The sequence below is a fragment of the Hyla sarda genome, chromosome 2 (genome assembly GCF_029499605.1).
Source record: "Hyla sarda isolate aHylSar1 chromosome 2, aHylSar1.hap1, whole genome shotgun sequence".
NCBI lineage: Eukaryota > Metazoa > Chordata > Amphibia > Anura > Hylidae > Hyla > Hyla sarda.
The window spans coordinates 321,054,993-321,082,472 of NC_079190.1; the positions used below are offsets into that span (position 1 = coordinate 321,054,993).

General features: G+C 42.9%; 1 protein-coding gene across 1 annotated transcript in view; it reads right to left on the minus strand.

Moving 5' to 3' along the window:
* Nucleotides 1-22,027: 22,027 nt before the first annotated feature.
* The window catches only part of FMOD (fibromodulin), a 60,802-nt gene continuing 55,349 nt past the window's right edge, over nt 22,028-27,480 (minus strand). Inside the window, exon 3 of the mRNA XM_056557825.1 lies at nt 22,028-22,721. Coding sequence (XP_056413800.1) covers nt 22,570-22,721 — 152 coding nt within the window. The 3' untranslated portion in view covers nt 22,028-22,569. The remainder of the gene's footprint in view (nt 22,722-27,480) is intronic.

The following is a 27,480-nucleotide window of genomic DNA, read 5'->3' on the forward strand; positions in this document are numbered from 1 at the left end:
TGAAGTTATAATGATTGTGCTTGCTTGATAGTTCGGAACTAAGAGCAGGAACTAAGAGAGCAAATTTAGTGACTACAGCCCTTTATATAATAGGGGGCTGGAATAAGCTCATTGGCCAGCAAACCTGTAAGTCCTGAACCCAGTGAACTTCTGGGTACATCACATGACCCAGTAAGGTCCTTAAACAATTATACATCACAACTGTACATGGCTTGACCCGGGAAAGGCCCTATACATTTATATTTCCTATACATTAAATAATATATCAACATAATTTATATGAGGCAACCAGGGGTAAGCCCTGCAGGAGAGCCCTATGGAAATTAAGGGACTCTGGCTGAGGTGACTTTAGACATGGACAGGACCAGGTCCTGTACCAGGACACCACACTATCCTCTAGGAGGATTGGGGCTGTCTGACAGCTCCGATCATTCCTATATTCCGGGCTATCGGGCCCTCAGAGACACGATCAGCCGGGAATAACCGCAAGTTGCCGATCTGGGGGGGGGGGGGGGGTTGGGTCCGGGTCTACGGGGATCGAAATTCCCTTGGTCCTTAAGTACCAGAGAACAAGGGCGTACCTGTACGCCCTTCAGCCCCAACAGGTTAACAGTGCCTCTGCAAAAAAGAAAGAAGCAATCTGATTTGTTGCTATGGGCAACTTTTCCTTTGCACAGGTTTTAATAAATCTCCCCCATAATGTTCATATGAACCAAAATCTCTGAGGTATGTTTTCAACACCTTGTAGAAAGTATGCCACATATAATGAATGCAGTTCTAAAGGCCAAAGGGAGTCTAACCCGATACTAGCAAGGTGTATCTAATAAAGTGACCATTAAGTGTGTATCAATCTGCTTAGCTCTTCCTGCTGTATAACATTATACCAATAGATGAGATAACATTTTCATAGTAACTGATACCCTTGGGATCTGTATTATGGTAGGGACTGATTTTGGGGTCTGTATTATGGCAGGTGGTGATTCTGGGGTCTGTATTATAGTGGGGTCTGATTCTGGGGTCTGTATTATGGTGGGGTCTGATTCTGGGGTCTATATTATGGTGGGGTCTGATTCTGGGGTCTGTATTATGCTGGGTGGTAATTCTGGGGTCTGTATTATAGTGGGGTCTGATTCTGGGGTCTGTATTATGATGGGGTCTGATTCTGGGGTCTGTATTATGCTGGGTGGTGATTCTGGGGGTCTGTATTATGGTGGGGTCTGATTCTGGGGTCTGTATTATGCTGGGTGGTAATTCTGGGGTCTGTATTATAGTGGGGTCTGATTCTGGGGTCTGTATTATGCTGGGTGGTAATTCTGGGGTCTGTATTATGGTGGGATCTGATTCTGGGATCTGTATTATGGCAGGTGGTGATTTTGAATTCTGTATTATGATGGGGTCTGATTCTGGGGTCTGTATTATGGCGGGTGGTGATTCCAGGGTCTGTATTATGGTGGGTGGTAATTCTGGCGTCTGTATCATGGCTGGATCTGTATTATGGTGGGGTCTGATTCTGGGGTCTGTATTAAGGTGGGTGGTGATTCTATCGTCTGTATTATGGCGGGTGGTGATTCTGGGGTCTGTATTGTAGTGGGTCTGATTGTGGGGTCTGATTCTGGGGTCTGTATTATGGTGGGGTGGGGACTGATTGTCGGGTCTGTATTATGGTGGGGTCTGATTCTGGGGTCTGTATTATGGTTGTGTCTGATTCTGGGGTCTGTATTATGGTGGGGTCTGATTCTGGGGTCTGTATTATGGTTGTGTCTGATTCTGGGGTCTGTATTATGGTGGGGACTGACTCTGGAGTCTGTATTATGGCTTGTGGTGATTCTTAGGTCTGTATTATGGTGGGGACTGATTGTGGGGTCTGTATTATGGTGGGGTCTGATTCTGGGGTCTGTATTATGGTGGGGTCTGTTTCTGTGGTCTGTATTATCATGGGTGGTGATTCTGGGGTTTGTATTATGGAGGGTGGTGATTTTGAGGTCTGTATTATGATGGGGTCTGATTCTGGGGTCTGTATTATGGTGGGGTCTGATTCTGGGGTCTGTATTATGGCAGGTGGTGATTCTGGGTTCTGTATTATGGTGGGATCTGATTCTGGGATCTGTATTATGGCAGGTGGTGATTTTGAATTCTGTATTATGATGGGGTCTGATTCTGGGGTCTGTATTATGGCGGGTGGTGATTCCAGGGTCTGTATTATGGTGGGTGGTAATTCTGGGGTCTGTAGTATAGTGGGGTCTGATTCTGGTGTCTGCATTATGCTGGGTGGTAATTCTGGGGTCTGTATTATGGTGGGATCTGATTCTGGGATCTGTATTATGGCAGGTGGTGATTTTGAATTCTGTATTATGATGGGGTCTGATTCTGGGGTCTGTATTATGGCGGGTGGTGATTCCAGGGTCTGTATTATGGTGGGTGGTAATTCTGGCGTCTGTATTATGGCTGGATCTGTATTATGGTGGGATCTGATTCTGGGGTCTGTATTAAGGTGGGTGGTGATTCTATCGTCTGTATTATGGCGGGTGGTGATTCTGGGGTCTGTATTGTAGTGGGTCTGATTGTGGGGTCTGATTCTGGGGTCTGTATTATGGTGGGGTGGGGACTGATTGTGGGGTCTGTATTATGGTGGGGTCTGATTCTGGGGTCTGTATTATGGTTGTGTCTGATTCTGGGGTCTGTATTATGGTGGGGTCTGATTCTGGGGTCTGTATTATGGTTGTGTCTGATTCTGGGGTCTGTATTATGGTGGGGACTGACTCTGGAGTCTGTATTATGGCTTGTGGTGATTCTTAGGTCTGTATTATGGTGGGGACTGATTGTGGGGTCTGTATTATGGTGGGGTCTGATTCTGGGGTCTGTATTATGGTGGGGTCTGTTTCTGTGGTCTGTATTATCATGGGTGGTGATTCTGGGGTTTGTATTATGGAGGGTGGTGATTTTGAGGTCTGTATTATGATGGGGTCTGATTCTGGGGTCTGTATTATGGTGGGGTCTGATTCTGGGGTCTGTATTATGGCAGGTGGTGATTCTGGGTTCTGTATTATGGTGGGGTTTGATTCTGGGGTCTGTATTATGATGGGGTCTGATTCTGGGGTCTGTATTATGGTGGGGACTGATTCTGGGGTCTGTATTATGGTGGGGACAGATTCTGGGGTCTGTATTATGGTGGGTCATAATTCTGGGGTCTGTATTTTGGTGGGTGGTGATTCTGGGGTCTGTATTTTGGTGGGAGGTGATTCTGGGGTCTGTATTATGGCAGGTGGTGATTCTGGGGTCTATATTATGGTGGAGTCTGATTCTGGGGTCTGTATTATGGTGGGGTCTGATTCTGGGGTCTTGTATTCAGGGGTGTGGAAAAAAAAAAAACTACTTGTCCAAGGGACTAAAGCGGAGCACAATCTACTTGTCCCTCAAGAAAATCCACTTGTCCTGATAGATAAAATAATTTCAACCAAAATAGTACGAAAATATGGTCTTTATTAGTTTCTGCACTTTCATTTTTACCTCCTCGTCCTATAATAGCCATAACTCTTATTTTTCCATCTACAGACCCATATGAGGCTTGTTTTTTGCGGGGAAGTATACTTTGTAATGACACCTTTCATTTTTCCATAACTTATGCTCTGAAACAAAAAAAAACAAAAACAAATTATTTCTGAGGTGAAACTGAAAAGAAATGCAAATTTTGAGATTTTCTTTTTTTCGCCATTCACCTCGTGGTCAAACTTACATATTATTTTGATACTTTACATCGGCCTGATTACACCAATACCAAATTTTAGTTTCCGTCACTTTTTAATACATATATATTTTTTTATGTTAACGCAATTTACTGTACGGGATATAAAATGTAATTTTTTAATAGTTCAGTCAATTGTGCACGCGCCAATACCAAATATGTTTATTTTTATTATGTTTACATATTTTTATATGGAAAAGGGGGTGATATGAACTTTTAGGGTACGTTCACACAGGCAAATTTATTTGCGGGTTTGCTGCTGCGCATTTGAAAGGGGGCGGTCTCTTCTCAGCTGTCCGCAGCAGATTTTCCGAGGCGGAATTTACACTGCGGAAAATGCGCCGCACGCCCCGTTGAAGTCAGAAGGGTCTGCGGCGGATTTTCCGCTGTGGAAAATCTGCTACAAACAGCAGAAAAGAGACCGCCCCCTGTCAAATACGCAGCGGCAAACCTGCAAATAAATCCTGCCCGTGTAGACGTACCTCTAATATGGTAGGGGTTAATGGGTGTTTTTAAACTTTTATTAAATTTTTTTTTTATATACTTTTTTAGGAGGAATCCTTTAGATTCCTCATATGGATAAATGCAGTTTTATTGAACTCTATTGATCTGTGTTCATTTGGTTGAGCCTGCTCAAGGCAGGCTCAATCAAATGCAGATCTATGGGGGCAGCCACGGATGCAGAGGTAAATCCTGCGGCTACCTCCACAGGGGATCTTCCCCTGCAATCGCGCTGCGGGGGGTGGGTGGTTTTGGTGCGATCCACCCCACTAGACCGCCAGGGATGGTAAAAAGATCCCTTTAGCGTGATCTAAAGGGTTAATAGCCATCCAAGGCAATCTTCGCATGCCGGGCTATTAGCGGTGGCCCCCGGCTACTGAAATCAGCCGGGGGCCGCCAAGTATGGAGTGGGCTCAACTCAGGAGCCCCCTCTGTACACCCTGAGTGCCGGTGTGAGGTGCAGACTTGCATCCCATGCAAGTCTGCATCCGCTCCTGCAACTCACACCGGCATTGTATAAAAAAAAAAAGGGGAAAAATTCACCTGCCCAGCGCCCGGAACTACATGTCCCGGCCATCGGGCGATAGGATTTCTACATCCCTGGTATTAAGGTGGGTGGTGATTCTGGGGTCTGTATTATGGTGGGTGGTGATTCTGGGGTCTGATTCTGGGGTCTGTATTATGGTGGGTGGTGATTCTGGGGTCTGTATTATGGCGAGTGGTGATTCTGGGGTCTGTATTATAGTGGGGTCTGATTCTGGGGTCTGTATTATGACGGGTGGTAATTTTGGGGTCTGTATTATGGTGGGGTCTGATTCTGAGGTCCGTATTATGGTGGGTGGTGATTCTGGGGTCTGTATTATGGTGGGGTGGGGACTGATTGTGGGGTCTATATTATTGTAGGGGATGATTCTGGGGTCTGTGTTATGGTGGGGTTTGATTCTGAGGTCTGTATTATGGTGGGACAAAACCTACTTGGGCAAATGAATCCCCTCAGGGTGAACCCTGACTAAAGATCCCCTATAAAATTGAACTTTTATTTATATTCATTAAAAATGAATTTTTCAACTTGGTGTGTTGCACATTATTTACCACTAGGTGGCAGTGGTGTTTAAAATTCTCAACACTGTGCCCAGTTAATTCCTCTCTGAAGGATCGCAAAGTTTAACGTTTTAATAGCACACTGTGCCAGTGACCTTCCTAGCTAGTACACCGATTGCCCGAGCTGCAGCAGGGCACTGGAGTACACTAGATAGAAATGTTTAAATAGTAGTCTGCATGACAGACACTTTGCGATCCTTCAGAGAGGAATTAACTGGGCACAGTGTTGAGAATTTTAAACACCACTGCCACCTAGTGGTAAATAATGTGCAACACACCAAGTTGAAAAATTCATTTTTAATGAATATAAATAAAAGTTAAATTTTATAGGGGATCTTTAGTCAGGGTTCACCCTGAGGGGATTCATTTCCCCAAGTAGGTTTTGTGGTATTAAAAATTGGCCCAGAGACCCTTAGGGGACTTATCTTGTGGCATTGTATTATGGTGGGGTCTGATTCTGTGGTCTGTATTATGGTGGGTGGTGATTCTGGGGTCTGTATTATAGTGGGGTCTGATTCTGGGGTCTGTATTATGGTGGGGTCTGATTCTGAGGTCTGTATTATGGTGGGGTCTGATTCTGGGGTCTGTATTATAGTGGGGTCTGATTCTGGGGTCTGTATTATGGTGGGGTCTGATTCTGAGGTCTGTATTATGGTGGGGTGGGGACTGATTGTGGCGTCTGTATTATGGGTGGGACTGTTTGTGGGGTCTGTGTTATGGCAGGTGGTGATTCTCGGGTCTGTATTATAGTGGGGTCTGATTTGGGGGGCTGTATTATGTGGGGTCTGATTCTGGGGTCTGTATTATGGCGGGTGGTGATTCTGGGGTCTGTATTATAATGGGGTCTTATTCTGGGGACTGTATTATGGTGGGGACTGATTCTGAGTTCTGTATTATGGTGGGTGGTAATTCTGGGGTTTGTATTATGGTGGGATCTGATTCTGAGGTCTGTATTATGGTGGGTAGTGATTCTGGGGTCTGTATTATGGTGGGGTCTGTATTATGGTGGGGTCTGTATTATTTTGGGGACTGATTCTGGGGTCCGTATTATGGTGGGGTCTGATTCTGGGGTCTGTATTATGGTGGATGGGGATTCTGGGGTCTGTATTATGGTGGGTGGTGACTGGATTCTGTCATATGGTAGGTGGTTATTCTGGGGTCTGTATTATGGTGCGGATTGATTCTGGGGATTGTATTATGGTGGGGTCTGTATTGTTATGGGGTCTGATTCCAGGGTCTGTATTATGGTGGGTGGTGATTCTGGGGTCTGTATTATGGTGGAGTTTTATTCTGGGGTCTGTATTATGGAGGGGTCTGATTCTGGGGTCTGTATTATGGTGGGTGGTGATTCTGGGGTCTGTATTATGGTGGGTGGTGACTGGATTCTGTCATATGGTAGGTGGTTATTCTGGGGTCTGTATTATGGTGCGGATTGATTCTGGGGATTGTATTATGGTGGGGTCTGTATTGTTGTGGGGTCTGATTCCAGGGTCTGTATTATGGTGGGTGGTCATTCTGGGGTCTGTATTATGGTGCGGATTGATTCTGGGGATTGTATTATGGTGGGGTCTGTATTGTTGTGGGGTCTGATTCCAGGGTCTGTATTATGGTGGGTGGTGATTCTGGGGTCTGTATTATGGTGGAGTTTTATTCTGGGGTCTGTATTATGGAGGGGTCTGATTCTGGGGTCTGTATTATGGTGGGTGGTGATTCTGGGGTCTGTATTATGGTGGGTGGTGACTGGATTCTGTCATATGGTAGGTGGTTATTCTGGGGTCTGTATTATGGTGCGGATTGATTCTGGGGATTGTATTATGGTGGGGTCTGTATTGTTGTGGGGTCTGATTCCAGGGTCTGTATTATGGTGGGTGGTCATTCTGGGGTCTGTATTATGGTGGAGTTTTATTCTGGGGTCTATATTATGGTGGGGTCTGATTCTGGGGTCTATATTATGGTGGCTGGTGATTCTGTGGTCTGTATTGTGGTGGGGTCTGATCCTGAAGTCTGTATTATGGTGGGTGGGGATTCTGGAGTCCTTATTATGACTGGTTGTGATTCTGGGGTCTGTATTATACAAGTCTGAGTTAAAATGGTTGTTCTCACTGTAAGGTCCTTACAGCAAGAACAATATATAGGGACAATTCTGTAAAAAAACAAAAAACACTCTGTGACAAGCCACACCCCCACAATCCCCACCCACAAGAAGCCACACCTATATTGCTGGCACACCAAGCGACTTTGAAAAAAATTTGGGCACAGTACTACCAAAAGGTTGCATGCCCCTGACCTTTCTGGATAGCTTCCTGTCTTCCTACCTAGCTACCAACTTACCTATCTACCTACATAGCTACCTACTTAGCTACCTGGATATCTACCTATCTACCTATTGAATTAAGTCTAACATTTGTTTTCATTTATATATAGATACAGCTGAGGTCGTACTTATGAATGCAAGATAAGCCGTGTACCCCTCGATTTACCCTGGAAAATCGTTGTCATTATAGGGGTACTCCGCTGCTAAGCGTTTGGAACAAACTGTTCCCAGCGCTGGAGCCGGGAGCTCATGGCTTCATGCCCCCTCCCATAGTCTTGCATTGAGGGGGCGGGGCGTGACGGCATGAGGGGCAGGGCTATGATGTCACAAGCTCCCGGCTCCAGTGCTGGGAACAGTTTGTTCCAAACGCTGAGCAACGGAGTACCCCTTTTAAAGAACTAGCTCAATTGCATTTTATATCCAGTAATATGGTATATTTCTACCAAACAGTGTAGGATGTCATCTAATTTCTAGCACGTGTATATATACTAATAATCCTTAGTGCTTATAAATATATTAATTACGGTATTTATTAATTTTAGATTGGCACATTGCACTTTACCAGCTAAGAATTGTCTTAGGGCAAATAAAAGAGAAGAAAACCTCCCGTTGGTTGCACATAAATATTTTCGGTAGTCAACAAAAGAGAGAAGCGGCACTCCAAAATAGGTAGAAAAAAGTGTTGGTTTATTCACCCATCATGTGAATAGTGCTATTTACATAATGGGTAAATAAAGCACCACTTTTTTCTACCTATTTTGGAGTGCCGCTTCTCTCTTTTGTTGACTGGATATTCAAGGGTTATTGAGTCCTATTCCAGACAGCAGAGCACCCACTTGGACCTGGAGTCCTGAAGACAGTGCCTGTTCTTTCTTGATTTAAATATTTTAGGTAGGTATTCTCAATTTCATATTTTCATACTTTTCCGTACAATAGTGATCATCTTCATAGTGATTGATAATCCTAATTTTTTCTTGCAATATATTGTGTTTCATCTACTCTGGAACAACCCACACAAATTTGGAGCAGTATAACAATATATTGTCTCCTCTGCACAGGTATTGATAAATATCCCCCAATAGGGTGTATTTTTTCACTCATGGCTTTTCCATTTTGGCTCCATTTTTGTGTTGTGTTGTTGTTCATCCGAGGTTCTATTTACCTAATTTTAACAACTTATAAGGAAGAGATTTTTTTTGATGTCCTGATATGTAAAACTATACAATAAAAAATTGGTATGCTTTCTCTTTCACATGAATGTATACTGTTTACATGCCTGTATTATGCATTGTGGATGAAGTTATGTTTGACGTAGGCCAAAAATGTGGTTTAATGTTGTGAACAATTTTCAACTCTATGGTGAACAGTGACATCTAGTGGTCAGATTGCAATAATGCTCTATTTTTAAGTAGAACCAGCTTGTAAATGCAGTGCAGTGGTGTTACAACTCAGAGTCTCTAGTTATCCTGATAGAGACACACAAAATGGCACGATAACAGTTCATATTGATGGCAACTGGATTAGTATTCAATATACAAAGGAAATGACAAGTGTAAATACGCAGCTAGATTACTAGGAATGTACTTAATTAGTACACATGTAAGACAGTTAATTACTACAAAGGTGTTATTTCAGGGAAAAACATAGTCCAATTCCACCCACACCTCCATTGTACAAAGTGCTATACCATACTGATATTTACAAGCTAGGGCTATAGGATGCACTCAGAGACCCGCTTAAAGGGATTATCCACCACAAGGTGATTTTAGTACGTACCTGGCAGACAGTAATGGACATGCTTAGGAAGGATCTGCGCTTGTCTTGGGGCTAGAGTTTGCCCTGGAAAAGCTGTCCGGTCCGGCCAGTAGTGTGGCATCAGAGCGGGTGTTTAGTGCAGTGGGGGCCATGGTCACCCCAAGGAGAACTCGTCCCTCCACGAAAAATGTGGAGAGACTGACCTTTGTGAAGATGAATCAGCCAGGATTTCCACCCACCAATGCCAGATGCATCAGAGTAGATTCACCATGGTGTTATATCAACACTTCACAAATATGGATAGTGCCAAACAGATTTAAGGCACTGCTCCTCAGTTACAAACATTCCAGCCACCGTCATCACCGGGTACTGGTATTGCCACCCACCGCACCACTCTGTCACCGGGCCACTTTCAGGACTCCTGATGCTGCTGCTACTGCCACCTCCAGGCGGTTTCATTCAGCAACTATTCTGTCTCCTTATGCTTCTGCCAACTCCAGGCTGTGCCATTCAACCACTATATGGTCTCCTCATGTTTTGGCCAACGCTGTACCATTCAGACACTATATGAGCTCCTTATGCTTTCCCCACCTCCAGGCTGTGTCATTCAGGCAATATATTGTCTTCTGATGCTGCTGGGACTGTTTTGGATATTAATAGAGATGAGCGAACTTTTGAAAAATTAATATTCAGCCGATTCGCCAAATTTTTCGAAAAAATTTGCTTCGATCCAAATTTATATGCGGCGGATCTATATTAAAAACGGCTATTTCTGGCCTACAGAGAGCCTCAATAAAGGTGTAGAACACTTTGCTGTGTTCTAACACGCATAGTGAGTGTGCTGGGGTAGTGAAATAATACTGTTATTCAGAATAACATGCAGATTGCCGGCATCGCTTTTAGAATCACTGCCGCAGAGTGGCACAATGACAGTGCCTGGAGGTGGCATCAGTATGAGGAGACCATATAGTGGCTGAATGACATAGCGTGGAGGTTTTGGCAGCATGAGGAGCCCATATAGTGGCTGAATGACACAGCATGGAGGCGTTGGCAGCATGAGGAGACCATATAGTGGCTGAATGACACAGCATGGAAGTGGTGGCTCCATGAGGAGACCATATAGTGGCTGGATGACATAGCTTGGATGAGGCTGAAGCATGAGGAGACCATATAGTGTCTGAATGGTACAGCCTGGAGTTGGCGGCAGATGAGGAGACAATAGGGCCTCACAATCTCTAATAATAAAATTGCAATTGAAGATATTTGGTACCTAGTGCTACCATAAACATATGTAGGTTATGTCCTAGGCTCAGCAGCATCACTAAACCATGTAGTTGCTATATGACACATACAGGAGCAGGCGGTAGCATGAGTACACAAGAGAGATTCACAACCCCTAACCTTAACCCCTTAAGGACCGGGGGTTTTTCCGTTTTTGCATTTTCGTTTTTTGCTCCTTGCCTTTAAAAAATCATAACTCTTTCAATTTTGCACCTAAAAATCCATATGATGGCTTATTTTTTGCACCACCAATTCTACTTTGTAATGACGTCAGTCATTGTGCCCAAAAATCTACGGTGAAACGGGAAAAAAAATCATTGTGAGACAAAATTGAAAAAAAAAACGCCATTTTGTAACTTTTGGGGGCTTCCGTTTCTACGTAGTACATTTTTCGGTAAAAATGACACCTCATATGTATTCTGTAGGTCCATACGATTAAAATGATACCCTACTTATACAGGTTTGAATTTGTCGCACTTCTGGAAAAAATCATAACTTCATGCAGAAAAATGTATACGTTTAAAATTGTCATCTTCTGACCCCTATAACTTTTTTATTTTTCCGTGTATGGGGCGGTATGAGGGCTCATTTTTTGCGCCGTGATCTGAAGTTTTTAACGGTATCATTTTTGCATTGATAGGACTTATTGATCGCTTTTTATTCATTTTTTCATGATATAGAAAGTGACCAAAAATGCACTATTTTGGACTTTGGAATTTTTTTGCGCGCACGCCATTGACCGTGCGGTTTAATTAACGATATATTTTTATAATTCGGACATTTCCGCACGCGGCGATACCATTTATGTTTATTTTTATTTTTATTTACACTGTGTTTTTTCTTTTATGGGAAAAGGGGGGTGATTCAAACTTTTAATAGGGAAGGGGTTAAATGATGTTTATTCACTTTTTTTTTGCACTTTTTTTTTGCAGTGTTATAGGTCCCATAGGGACCTATAACACTGCACACACTGATCTTTTACATTGATCACTGGTTTCTCATAAGAAACCAGTGATCGATGATTCTGCCGCATGACTGCTCATGCCTGGATCTCAGGCACTGAGCAGTCATTCGGCGATCGGACAGCGAGGAGGCAGGTAGGGGCCCTCCCGCTGTCCTGTCAGCTGTTCGGGATGCCGCGATTTCACCGCGGCTATCCCGAACAGCCCACTGAGCTAGCCGGCATGCTTTCGGTTTCACTTTAGACGCGGCGTTCAACTTTGAACGCCGCGTCTAAAGGGTTAATAGCGCGCGGCACAGCGATCAATGCCGCGCGCTATTAGCCACGGGTCCCGGCCGTTGTTAGAGGCCGGGCCCGAACCGCTATGACGCGGGGCCACGCCGTGGCCCCGCGTTATAGATCGGGAGTGGACACATGACGTTCCAGTACGTCATGTGTCCTTAAGGGGTTAAAAGGCGAATGTTGAAATCTCTATTGAAGATGCTTGTTAGCGCTACCATCCAAAAATGTAAGGCTCAAGCACAGAAGCATCAGTAAGCCAAGTTATTCCTGAAAGACACAGGAGCAGTCAGGAGCAGGCATCAGCAGTACACCAGAGGGTTTCATAACTCCTTATATTGAAAGATCAATGTTGAAATTTCTATTAAGCATGTATTTGGCTTGTGCTAAACATCCAAAAATGTAAGGCCCAAGCCCAGAAGCATCAGTAAGCCAAGTAATTCCTGAAAGACACGGGAGCTGTCCAGAGCAGGCATCAGCAGTACACCGGAAGGTTTTATAACCCCTTTACATTGGAAGATCAATCTTGAAATCTCAATTAAGCATTTATGTTAGCTAGTGCTACCAGAACATATTTGGAGTTAATATCCCAGTCCCAGTAGCATCAGAAAACGATATATTGGCTGAATTACACAGCCTAGAGGTGGGGAAAGCATAAGGAGCCCATGTAGTGTTTGAATGGTACAGCCTGAAGGTGGCTGAAGCATGAGGAGACCATTAAAATACTTCACAGTATATGTGATTAGATGACAACACACTCTCAGTTTGAAAGTTCAGTGGTGGTTAGAGGCAGATCCACTTATGTGTACTTGCAACCTCTGGAGACCCCCAGTCTGGGGCCCACAGTTGCAGGAAAAACAGAGGTACGGCTCGTCCGTTTTTAAATAAAGTACAGTGGTGGGGATAAATAACAAGTCACTTAATCCGTAGGTTCAGGGGTATAGATAACAATGTCTCTACTGAAGGTATAGTTAGATAGTTCCTGCATACACAACGCGGCGGCTGTGCAATAGTGCAAATGAATTGGCGGCTCGGTGGCCGTAAAAATAAAGTCTTCGGTACTGTGTACCGCTTACCCGTCCTGTGGGTAGGTGGAGCGAGGCTCTGCGAGATGGGGTCCCGGGAGCTGTGCAGTTCCTATGGGGATATTCTCCCATCATGCACAGCTCCAGGGACGTGACATCATCATTGAGCAGTTAGACAGAAAACTTCAGAAGCTAATAAGTATTGGAAGGATTAAGATTTTTTTTATAGAAGTAGTTTACAAATCTGTTTAACTTTCCGGAGCCAGTTGATATATATAAAAAAAGGTTTTGCCTGGAATACCCCTTTAATGTTGAAATCTGTATACAAGATGAATGTTATAGTTGAAAAACTCTTGAGGGCAAAGAAACCCACAAGGAGTTCTAAACAGTTGATATGCAAGGAAGATTCTTCTAAGAACAAGTCTCATTATAGCATTCTTTTGGGTATGGACAATACTGCGGCCGTTCAATATATAAATCGTCTCGGAGGCACAAAATAAAAACTTTTAGCGGACATTGCAAAAGATTTTTGGTATTTTTGCTTAGCCAGGGATATTATTCTAAAAGTGGAGTATCTTCCAGGTCTTTTCAATTCTGTAGCAGAATGTAATTCTCGATATTTGACTGACTCCAGCGATTGGCAACTATATCCTATTCTTTTCGCACAGATCGATTCCCTTTGGCAGGGGTCTCAAACCTAAATTATCTGGGGGCCACTGGAGGTAGAGGCTGAGTGAGGCTGGGCCGCATGCACCCATCACATATAATGCCCCCATCATGCGTCCCTCACATATAATGGCCCCATCATGCGTCCCTCACATATAATGCCCCCATCATGTGCCCCTCATATATAATGCCCCCATCATGCGTCCCTCACATATAATGGCCCCATCATGCGTCCCTCACATATAATGCCCCCATCATGTGCCCCTCATATATAATGCCCCCATCATGCGTCCCTCACATATAATGCCCCCATCATGCGTCCCTCACATATAATGCCCCCATCATGTGCCCCTCATATATAATGCCCCCATCAAGCGCCCCTCACATATAATCTCCCCATCATGCGTCCCTCACATATAATGCCCTCATCATGCACCCCTCTTATATAATACCCCCATCATGCGCCCCTCACATATAATGCTCCATCATGCACCCCTCACATATAATGCCCTCATCATGACCCCTCACATATAATGCCTCCATCATGTGCCCCTCATATATAATGCCCCCTGTGCTGTGCCCCTCATATATAATGCCCCCTGTGCTGTGCCCCCCACATATAATGCCCCCCTGTGCTGTGCCCCTCACATATAATGCTCCTGTCCTGCCCGTCACATATATTGCCCCCTGTCCTGCCCCCTCAGGGGGCATTATATGTGAGGGGCACAGCACAGGGGGCATTATATGTGAGGAGCACAGCACAGGGGGCCCCACCTGTCATGTGCTCTTCACATATAATGCTCCCTGTGCTTTGCCCCTCACATTATATATTTCCTTTCCCTCCCAAGTTTTTAAATCCACCCCTCCTTATTCTGCTCGATATAGTGCCCCCTGGGCCCTGAGCATACTCGTCTTACTTACAGTATGCGAGCCGTGGGTGTGATTATGTGATGTCATTGCGCCAGGCTGCGGTGGATAGATTCCCCATGGTTCACGTGATGTGTATTCACAGCGTGTGAGGAAGGTTAGTGAATGCTCCACCATGCTCAAGTACGGGGGGACCCCCCTTGCTACGCCACTGTGCAGTGGGTCGCAAAATTTCGTTCTGCGGGCCGCAAATTACTCGTGGGCCACGAGTTTGAGACCCCTGCCCTTTGGGGTCCTCTTTACCTATACCTCTTTGCTTCCGTCAAATTCAGTTTCTTCAGTTGGCGTCCCGACCCAAAAGCGTTGGGAGTAGATGCTTTTCGCCAACCTTGGCCACATCAGATCCTTTACACTTTTTCCTCCTTTTGCTATAATTCCGAGAGTACTCCTTCATTCATGGATTCAGAAAACGACTTTAGTTTTGATAACACCTCAATGGCTGACTCAATCTTGGTTTCCCCAGCTCCTGGGGATGTCCATAGATTATCCTCGTCTTCTCCAATTGTATCAGTTCATTCTTCGGGATCCTTGTGGGAATCCACAACCTCTTGTTCTTTCAAACTCTCTTCCTCTTATCGCATGGTTAATATCAAGTGTTCCTCATCTTTCCATGCACTTTCACAATCATCTAGAGATATCCTCTCGGAAGCATGGGCCCCAGGTACAAGATCAGCTTACCGATCTGCCTGGAGAATTTGGGTACATTGGTACTCACGACGTGATCTGGATCCCATTCATTCCTCTATTGCTGTCATCTTCAATTTCCTATCCACATGTTTTGATGCATGCAGAGCTTATCGTACTATTGATGTTTATAGATCTGCTATTTCATCTTATCATTCTCCCATTGACTCTTTGCCGATCGGTAAACACCCTTTGGTATGTAGACTTATGAGAGGTATTAGGTTTAAAAGACCCCATCTTCCTAAATATCTATCTCCTTGTGATGTCAATGTGGTTTTATGTTTTATTGAATCTTAAAGGGGTTATCCAGGAAAAAACTTTATATATATATATATATATATATATATATATATATATCAACTGGCTCCAGAAAGTTAAACAGATTTGTAAATTACTTGTATTAAAAAATCTTAATCCTTTCAGTACTTATGAGCTGATGAAGTTGAGTTGTTCTTTTCTGTCTAAGTGCTGTCTGATGACACGTGTCTCGGGAACCGCTCAGTTTAGAAGCAAATCCCCATAGCAAACCTCTTCTACTCTGTGCAGTTCCCGAGACAAGCAGAGATGTCAGCAGAGAGCACTGTTGCCAGACAGAAAACAACAACTCAACTTCAGCAGCTGATAATTATTGAAAGGATTAAGATTTTTTAATAGAAGTAATTTACAAATCTGTTTAACTTTCTGGAGTCAGATTATATATATATATATATATATATATATATATATATATATATATATATATATATAAAGTTTTTTCCTGGAATACCCCTTTAACCCCTTCCCTAATAAAAGTTTGAATCACCCCCTGTTTTCCCATTAAAAAAAACAACTGTGTAAATAAACATAAACATATGTGGTATCGTTACGTGTGGAAATGTCCGATCTATAAAAAATATATCGTTAATTAAACCGCACGGTCAATGGCGTACGCGCGAAAAAATCCCAAAGTCCAAAATAGGGTATTTTTGGTCACTTTTTATATCATGAAAAAATGAATAAAAAGCGATCAAAAAGTCCGATTAATACAAAAATGGTACCTATAAAAATTTCAGAACACGGTGCAAAAAATGAGCCCTCATACCGGCCCGAACGCAGAAAAATAAAAAAGTTATAGGGGTTAGAAGATGAGAATTTTTACCATATAAATTTTCTTGCATGTAGTTATGATTTTTTTTCTGAAGTACGACAATATCCAACCTATATAAGTAGGGTATCATTTTAATTGTATGGACCTACAGAATAAAGATAAGGTGTTATTTTTACCGAAAAATGCACGGCGTAGAAACGGAAGCCCCCAAAATTTACAAAATGAAATTTTTTCTTCAATTTTGTCGCACAATGAATTTTTTTTCTGTTTCGCCGTGGAATTTTTGGTAAAATGACTAATGTCACTGCAAAGTAGAATTGGTGGCGCAAAAAATCAGCCATCATATGGAATTTTATGTGCAAAATTGAAAGCGTTATGATTTTTAGAATGTGATGAGGAAAAAATGAAAATGCAAAAACGGAAAAACCCTGTGTCTTTAAGGGGTTAAACTGGCATAGAAACATCCTGTACATCTGCCCTAAATAATTAAATGCCTCCACATATGTACAGTGACCCCTCGACATACGATGGCCCCGACATACGATAATTTCAACATGCGATGGCCTCTCAAAGGCCATCGCATGTTGAAGGCAGCATCAACATACGATGCTTTTTTATGTCGGGGCCATCGCATAAACGGCTATCCGGCAGCGCTGACAGGGCACGGGGCACCGTAAATGGCTAACTCATATACACACCAAAGTATACATGAAATTCAGGGGTGCAGCTCCAGTGAAATAACACATATTACAACAACTAAGCAAAAAAAAAGAGATCACTGGAAAAAGGAGCACACAACCAATGTAGTAATGAAAATAGAAAAAGCCTTTATTATACATATATCAATAAATCCATATATAGGGAGACATTTAAAAACAATTAAAATAGCCCAATATAGGGCATAGCACAACCCTGGGGAAGGGCCATGAACCCCCTCCCACAGGTAAGTGGCCCCGTCCGTAATAAATACTCAGTACAATGGTAACAGATAATAACACTGTGTCCCAGTTACCTATCCTGCTCAAGCATAGAAAATGCGTCTAACAATAAAGGCAATGCTAAATAATACTTAGGCGAGAGACAGAGATGGATATCCAATGTCAAGGAGGACAGGGTCACGCCAGAGCCCCACGCGTTCCGTCGCAAAGCGACTTCCTCATTCACAAATAATACTCCAACTATAGACCCACTCGTTAATAATGCCCTCCTGTGCCCTTATATATTAATAATGACCTCTTCTGCCCCATATAGTAGTAATGTACTCCTGTGTCCCATATAGTAATACTGACTTCATGTGCCCTGTATATTAATAATGCCCTTCTGTGCCCGTTATAATAGTAATGCCCACTTGTGTCCCCTTATAGTAACAACTCATTTCTCTCATGTGTTCATCATATTGTAATTGTGCCCTCCTGCTTCCCATATAATAATCCATTCCTGTGCCCCATATAGTAAGAATGTCCTCCTGTGTCCCCATATAGGAATAGTGCTCTCCAATGCCTTTTATATGCTAATAATGCCTTCTTTATTAATAATACCCCCATACTGTAATTATACCTTCCTTTGCCCAATATAGTGGTAATACTCACCTGTCTCCCATATAGTAATACTGCCTTCCTGTGCCCCTTTTAGTAATGATGCACTCCTGTGCTTCAAAATAGTTATCATGCCCTCCTGTGCAGCCATATCAGTGTTTCCCAACCCTTGTGCTTCCAGTTGTAGCAAAACTACAATTCCCAGTATGCCTAGATAGCCAAAGCCTTCCAGGTCATGCTGGGAGTTGTACCTGGGAAACAGCTTGAGGCACATTGGGTGGGAAAATTTTATCTATATAGTGAAAATGTCCTCCTGTTCCTCCATACAGTAGTAATGCATTCCTGTTCCCCAAATAGTAAGAATGCCCTTCTGTTTCCCCATACAGTAATAGTGATCTCATGTGCCCCATATAGTAATAATGACACCAGTGCCCCCATTCAGGAATACTGCTTCCCTAAAGTAGTAATGCTATTGTGGCCAATAAGAAAAAAAGCTTTCATACTTACCTAATCCCAGTCCCATGATGAATCAAGTGTCTCATGCTGACCGGTGGGGGGATTGCGTCACTGCAGTTCATAAGCTGCAGGTCTAATGTGTCACTGCACCTGCTTATAGAGGACGCAGATGCAGTCAAGAGTGGCAGTCACCTGGACCTCAGGGGAACCAGGCCAAAAATCCAGATGCCTGATGCTAGCGATGCCCTAGAATGTCACTGTAAAAACTGGCTCTGTCTCATCAATGGCTAGCTATGAGATTTTCATGTTCTGTCAAATAGGACTTACCAAGGCAACTTACTAAGGTAGGTACAGTGAATAACTGGCCATTCATACAAGCTTATCAGACCTAACAGACAATACCAGCCCTTCATAAACCTATGGGGATTATGTGTTCTAAAGAACTCCCCAAACACTTTGACAACGACATTCATCTCTTCTAGGCTTGGTGACTTGATTTTTAGGCCTCGTTAAATATATATTTTTCCCCATTTAATTTATATTATTTCATTGAAACCATTTCATACTTATAACATACCTGGTCATTGTAGTCTGGCAAAGGATCACCGAGGCTTCATTATCATGTTAGAACATACCACAATAGTGACACCTCAGTTCTGCAGTTTTTAGGTTTAGAGTGTATTGTTCGTTATAATGGTGAAGATCGGCACAGAAAACTTTTACAACGTGAATCCTACTTAATCCTGAAAACCAGAGCTCAAGAAGCATCTGGATTGAATGACAAGGTGGATTTCAGACTATTTTAATAATTTTTCTATGATCTTTTTCTATGTGGTTTTAGATTACCTATTGCTACCCACCTGTCCTGCTCACGTCACTGGGGGGCAAGTACTTCAGTGCCGAGGTGCCGGAAGTGGACAGGTCTGTAGAAGCACACGTGTTGTGCGAGACAGCGTTGTTACCTGTCTGTTTGTTGCTGTAAGAAGTTTTGCATCTTCCCCTCCCGTTGGACACTGTACCCGCAAGTTTGAAAGTAAAAGACTGTTTTTTGCATCACACTGGTGAGTTGCCACTGTTTCTCTTCTCTACAACTACATGTTAACTTCTGGCTACAGTATCAGACACACATTGCAGTGTTAGGTATAGGGGTGCAGAGGTAGCAGTCGCACCAGGGCCCACGTGCCTAAGGACATCTGCCCTATAAGAGTCCAGTATTATAATTGGCACATGGGGCCCTGTTGCAAATTTTGAAAAGAGGCCCAGAAGCTACATGTTTTTGATATCTTAATTTTGGAAATAACAGGGCACTAGGGCATTAAAAATATTTAAAATGTCTTATACTTACATATATTGTTATATTCAATGAACTGTGTTAAAAAGTGTGCAGGCTTGTAGAAAGACAACTCTAGATCTTTAAATGAGTAAAAGTATTTTATTGAAAGGTATACAGAGCTGTGTATATTGCAAAAAGCAGGCAGTAACATTTTAAAGGGGTTCAGTAACTCTATGGCAAACAGGTAAAGCACTTGTCTCCCACAAAAGTAAATGGCATTATTAGCATTGCATTTACCAAACTGGATATACCACAAAACAGAAACATCTATGACTTCGTCTCTGTTCCCAATGTGTTTGCAGTGCATGTTTGCCGTATATGCTTGGAAAGTCTTGTAAAACCATACCGTAAATACAGTGTGAAAATAGTTTAACATAGTTCTGTTTTATAGAATGATTTAATGATACAGTTTCACCATCCACTATCGATACCTTCTATTCTATGCAGTCCACTCTTTCTCTTTTTAGGGTACATTCACATGTGCATATTTTGCTGCAGATTTCCCACAGCAAAATATGCACATGAAGTCAATGGGTAGCAAAATCAGCTGCAGAAACTCCATGTTTACTCCCCGTGCTCACTGAGCCTGTTTCCCTTGAGATTCCTTCCCCATTTTGTCAGCGCTTGTCCGTTGTCCGATGTTTGTTCTTTATGTTTTTTTGTCCACGTCTCTTGACCTACCTGGTGGCGTTCGGTTGGGCTGTTGTCTTATTGGCAACCCAAGATCAATGATAGATGGTGACCGGTTGTTCAGTGTACTTGTTATTTCTTGGTCTCTGTTTCTGGTTGAACTGCCTCCTGGGGTCTCTAGCGTCTGACCCTGTCGCTCGCATAATGTGATCTGTGTCTATCAATGAGTGCCTTCACACCTTTTGTTGATGACTATGTTCTTTACTGTTTGTAGGCCTTGTGGCCGATGTTGTTCACTTTTCAATAAAACAAACAAAAAAAATCAGCTGCAGAAAGTCTGCAGGAAAATATGGAGAAAAAAGCACACATATGAACATACCCTTAAAAGAAAAAGGACACATAGTTCACCCACACAAATAAACAGGGTTATAGTGCCCATGAACCTGATTAAAAAGAGGTCTAACTCACAGCGATCAGTGGTCTGGTTTTGGAGATCCAGGCAGTATCCATTAAACATTGCTAATATCCCCTGTGCAATGTAGGTGGGAGACAGTATACAGAGTTACCCTGCCTGCCTTCCCATATGCTTGTCCACCATGCACTTGTAGGAGCCAAGGGTCTATGAATATTTATAAGGTGGGCAGTTATATGAGAGTAGAAGAGGACAGAGGCAGGGAATCTCTGTATACCGGCTTCCATCTACATTGCACAAGGAATATTAGCAATGGTGAATGGATGCAGCCTGGGTCTCCAGAACAAAATCGGGGTAAGTTATACCACTTTTCAGTCATGTTCATCTGCACTATAACCCTGTTTATTGGGTTTAGTGCTGGAGAACAAGGTGTCAGTTTCCCTTTAAAGAGATTTTCCCGCTATGGTAAGTGATGGCAAATCACTACGATGAGTCTTTCTGATCGGACTGTCATAGCTCTGTTGATACTTCGCATGAAGGAATTCTTATTGGCCACTCACTGTGCAAGGAACTATAACAAAACTGTATTCAATTGAGTATGATTATGTTGCTATTACCGTATTTTTTGCCGTATAAGACGCACTTTTTCTTCCCCAAAACTGGGGGGAAAAAGTCGGTGCGTCTTATACGGCGAATACACCCCTATTGCGGCGGTCCCTGCGGCCATCAACGGCCGGGACACGCGGCTAATACAGGACATCACCTATCGCGGTGATGCCCTGTATTAACCCTTCAGACGAGGCGATCAAAGCTGACCGCCGCGTCTGAAGGGAAAGTGACACTAACCCGGCTGTTCAGTCGGGCTGTTCGGGACCGCCGCGATTTCACCGCGGCGGTCCCGAACAGCCCGACTGAATAGCCGGGTTAGTGCTTACAGGACACCGGGAGGGACCTTACCTGCCTCCTCGGTGTCTTCTCCATTCAGGGATCCCCTGTATGCCGGCGCTCTCCTTCCTCATCATCACATCGTCGCGTAGGTGCGTCGGCGTGCGTAACGACATGATGGCGGCGACGGAGAGCGAGGATACCCGGCCGGCAGCAGAGACGTTCCGGGGCGACGGGGACACGGCGACAGCGATGGAGCGACATCCAGGGCGGCGGTGACGGGTCCGGAGCGGCGGGGACACGTGAGTATTACCTCCTATGCAGTGGGCTTCAATCTGCGGACCTCCAGATGTTGCAAAACTACAACTCCCAGCATGCCCGGACAGCCAACGGCTGTCCGGGCATGCTGGGAGTTGTAGTTTTGCAACATCTGGAGGTCCGCAAGTTGAAGACCACTATTGGGTTCAAAATCTTAATTTTTTTAGATTTTGCCCCTAAAAATTGGGTGCGTCTTATATGCCGATGCGTCCTATAGGACGAAAAATACGGTAACTTCATGGTGTGCGGCTTAAAGTGTTATACCCTAATATTCTATCATGGGACATGTAGCAAATAAAACAAAAAGTTAAACAAATTTAACTAATGGGTGCCCTGTTCACACACTGTTTTGCAGTTTCATGATATGTGCAATGCAGTTAATTTTTAGATGGATGTGAACCTTATTGTAGTAATAGGAGTTAATATCAGGTGATGGGTGGGATTTACTTTTTGACAGTATCATCAGAGTAGTCTAAGCAAAACCTCTGGTCACTCATTAATGATGCATTATTAGTTTTACACATTTTTAGAGGGGTCTTCAAACTGTAACTTCTGCAGGCAACAAAATGCTTCTCTTTGCTGCAAGATTTCACACCTTACTTCCAGTTGTGAGAGACTTGTGAGCAGATAGGAATAAAGAAGAATAAAGCATTTATGGCATATGTTCTCTTTGCTGGTTACATATTGATAATGTCAGCATTTCGCAGGCATAAGGGAGTGTCTGGTGGGATACTATTACTTTGGATCTCATTACCATCCAAGCGTAAAATTTGAAGTTGAGAGAAGGAGGTGATGTCCACATGTGTGCAGAAACTTTTTACTGTAAATTCTGAAAAAAAAATGTAATCAAAATTATTATACATATTAAGGCATTGAATGCGTAAAATCATTTATTCAACAGCATTTAAAGGGGTATTCCAGGAAAAAACTTTTTTTATATATATCAACTGGCTCCAGAAAATTAAACCGATTTGTAAATTACTTCTATTAAAAAATCTTAATCCTTCCAATAATTAGCAGCTGCTGAAGTTTAATTGTTGTTTTCTGCCTGGCAATGGGGCTCTCTGCTGACATCTCTGCTTGTCTCGGGTACTGCACAGAGTAGAAGAGGTTTGCTATGGGGATTTGCTTCTACTCTGGACAGCTCCCGAGACAGGTGTCATCAGAGAGCACTTAGACAGAAAAGAACAACCCAGCTTCAGCAGCTCATAACTACTGAAAGGATTAAGATTTTTTAATAGAAGTAATTTACCAATTTGTTTAACTTTCTGGAGACAGTTGATATATAAAAAAAAAGTTTTTTCCTGGAATACCCTTTTAATATAACAGTGTAGACTTCATTCACATCATATTTATGGTCTCCACTGCAAGTATATGTTAGAACATCATCAAAAATGTGTTTTAAACTAATGTGTCTGTGGCATGGCCATAGACTTCAGACCAAATGTAGTCTATCTACTTGGACTGTATTTAATAATATAACAATTATTTATAATAATAATTACTTATATAGATACTGCAGCGCTGTACACTCAGATTAGTCCCTGTCCCCATTGATGCTCACAATCTAAATCTATCTGTATGTTTTAAAGTGTTTTAAAAGAAACTTTTTTTTAAAAAAAGGTAGACGTTAATAGTCTTTTGGAATATAGTAGTTCACATTATCCCAAGTGGATCAAAAATGTGCCCTATGGGCAGTATTTACGTATTCGCAAAAACTGTACCAATAAACAAGATTTTTTTAAACAGTCGGGTATCCTCCGTGAGCGTTTTCTATCAAAGGGCTATCCCCCCTCCATTCTAACTGATGCATTTAATAGGGTGAAGGATATATCACAAGAAACACTTAGACAGCATCTAAGGAATCTAAGGAATCTTATAAATGTTATTTTATTACAGATTTTAACTGTGGAGCAGGCAATATCTGCCGAATATTAAGCAGAAATTGGTCTATCCTACAGGATGACTCCATTTAAAAAAAAATTGTTACCATCTCAACCAGGTATTCGTCGGTCCCCGAACCTGAGAAATATGGTGGCCCCAAGTAGGTTAAAATCTGAATCCTTTTTACAAAACCATTCTGTTGGTTCTAATGCCCCGGGCACTTTTCCATGTGGGCGATCAAGGTGTCTGTGTTGTGCTATGATAGGCACCCCCCCCTGTTTCATTCAAATCTACAGTAACAAATAAAAGTTTTCAAATAAAAAAGCAATATTCTTGTGATAGTTCGTTTGCCATCTATCTACTTACCTGTTCATGTGGGCTTCAATACGTTGGCTGCACCGTACAGACGGTGTGGTCACGTATGAATAAACACAGATCTAACATTAAAAATGGTTTTGCCTTGCACAGGGTCTCACGCCACCTACTTCTTAAGCATGATAGATGCATTGATGTTTTAAAATTGACCATACTGGAAACTGTTCCAGTTTTCTGTCATAATCGCATGCAGCAATTAAATAAGAGGGGATCCTTTTGGATTTTCTCTATAGTCACTTTATTTCCAGATGGACTTAATGAGACATTGGAAAATTCTCGCAAAAAAAATTATTCTAAAGAGTATTGTGATATTTTTATAATATAATTATTGTTCTTAATTATGGTGTATTTGTTTTATTAGATATTACTTTTGTGATATTATGTGTTTTTATATTGTTGTAAAGGGTTAGAAGGGCTTGGCCCCTCAAGGGGTTAATTAAATTTTCCTATATATACCACGTAATTTGCTGAACCCAATATGCCTGAGGAAGCGGGTAACCGTGAAACGCGTTGCATGATGGGAAATAAACCATTTTAAACCTCTACCTTGTCTCAGCGCTCCGATCCATCCCGCCTTGCTGTCTGGAGATTGTCTGCTCTTATCATGTTTTAAAGTGTGGGAGGGAACCAGAGTACCTGGAGGAAATCCACACAAACACGGAAAGAACATACAAACTCTTTGCAGATGTTGTCCTTGGTTGTCCCAGAGCTGCAAGGCAACAGTGCTTACCACTGAGTCACCATGTATTTGGTCTGCTTTAACCCAATATACATTTTATTAGACAGATAGAAAAGTAAAGATGACCATACCTACTGTCCTTCTAATAAACTGTATTCTGGAATAAAGAAGACCAAATGTAGTCACATGTATTCTACATATTGTGGTGAGAGTGTGGTGAGGGCAGATGTTATTACCCTAGGGGCAGATAGCATTAACCCCTTGTATTCATGACGCCAGGGCATGGTGAACCTCTGCACCACCCGAGGTAGGGCCGCTAGATCCTGGGCTAGGCGCGGGGCAAATAATGACTCCGCTGCCAAGTTACGAAACAACGGCAGCTTTACTGAGGCAGACAGATGAAATAGTCTTTACAACTCAGTTAGGCCCAAGGAGGTGACCAGTGACTTTAGAGACTTGCGGGTTTCGCTGGGACTTGTAGTGGACTTGAACAGAATTCTGCAGGCCCACGCTGAATTTAGACAGACTTGACAGACTTGACTAGTACTGACTAAACTTCACCCCTTGTGTAGCTTACCAGGCTTTGATGTTCACCTGTGTGGCACTTGATGATGGAAGCATGGCTGCGTGACTAGGCCTTGGGTCTTCTCAGGACACCGGACACTCTCAGGTCTTGACTGTACCTCAGCATTCATAGAACTCAAGAGAGCTAGCTAACTCCTTCCTTAGTTTATATAGGAGGACTTTTGAAGGGGTCCTACAGGTCACCCACAAGTCATCTGGTCACTGACACCTTCCCTGGTTACAAGACTTGGTAACAATATTTAAAGAACATTATACAGACAATCTCAGATAACATAAGGCAGTTATTAACCATTTAAGATATATGCACAAAGGGTGGACTCAGGGGACACTGCGATAGCGTGTGCCACACAGGACAGAAAGGATACACAAGTGTAACTTCTGTACTGGGCCACCATAATATGGTCTATTGAAACCTATGCTGCAGAAACATTGCTGCAGAAACATTGCATTATATGTTTGAATAGCTTTTTGATAAAATTTTGACCATTACCCATGGCAGATTGTAATAACACCAGCTGACCTACACCAGTGATAAGAGGTGGCTTAAAACATAACTTTTAATTGTTATCCTCAATAAAAGATACATATAGTACAAATAGTGCCGTTTTGTGCATGTACCCAATAATCTTTAAACCAGAGTATTACTGCTAATCAATATTCCTTCATCAATAATATCCAAGTAGGGAGTACTATAATGTTATACAAGCACATCCGTTCACATGAAAAAGGTTCTGTCAAACTACGTTCAACCTGATGTGACTAACCATCTAGTGATCATTCAACATACAATTACTCCCTCAGTCATCCTATGGTGCGCGCACATACACCGTCTGGACTCCATCATGCCTATCCTCACCAGGTGCGTTCCTGCTCCCTCATTGGTAGGTTCCCCCTTAAATACCATGGCCATCTCAGTCCACATCAGTCCTAGACAAAGCGAAACGCGTTGGAGCTGTGGTTGTGGGTCCTGGGTGAGTCCTGTATTCTACTACATTGGCCTATCTGTATTCAATGCTGCTACTTGCTAGCCACCGTTTTTGCTGCTAATCTGCATCAGTCACCTTCTCACTTGCTGCTACCAGTGTCCCCACCCCCCTTTTTTTGTCTCACTTGTGTTTCTTCCAGTTACTTATTGGCACATTACACTCACAATTGTGTGTTTTTGATTCTCTTTGAGCTATGTTTGCACTTTTTTGCATTCTTTTGCACTGTGTGTACCAGCACTGATTTCTCTATTTATTTACTCAGTTGCAACATATCACTTGTGCACTTATCTTATCCCTGGCACTAGCACTTTATCAATTAGCAACCTAGGCCATTGATTTTTCTGCATCATACATATCATTCCCTTTTTTAATTATACAGGACTCTACATCCCAGCACCCCTCCATTTTTCTTTTATCCTATATATATATATATATATATATATATATATATAAAACTATAATTTTTTTATATATATATCCAAAAATATTTTTTAATATGCCCATATGAATTTATTATGTATGCATTGTTTTATCTATTTTGTGTACTAAAATATTTTTAACTATCACTCTCATTGTATTTTACCTGTCATTTTATCTCTATTTATACATCATATTGGGGGTTAATCTCTCAGTCAGGTGTGTTCTTTCACACAACTTTTGGTGGCATATGTTATTTGGTTCTTGTGAACCCCTTTTTCTATATATTTTTGAGCTTGGAAATAGGAAAGTTTCTCTTCGGTGTGGTATAAAAAGTGACCAAAAATACGCTTGTTACGCCGAGCGCTCCGGGTCCCCGCTCCTCCCCGGAGCGCTCGCTACACTCTCGCTACTGCAGCGCTCCGGTCAGATCCACTGACCCGGTGCGCTGCGATACCGCCTCCAGCCGGGATGCGATTCGCGATGCGGGTGGCGCCCGCTCGCGATGCGCACCCCGGCTCCCGTACCTGACTCGCTCTCCGTCGGTCCTGTCCCGGCGCGCGCGGCCCCGCTCCCTAGGGCGCGCGCGCGCCGGGTCTCTGCGATTTAAAGGGCCACTGCGCCGCTGATTGGCGCAAGTGGTTCTAATCAGTGTGTTCACC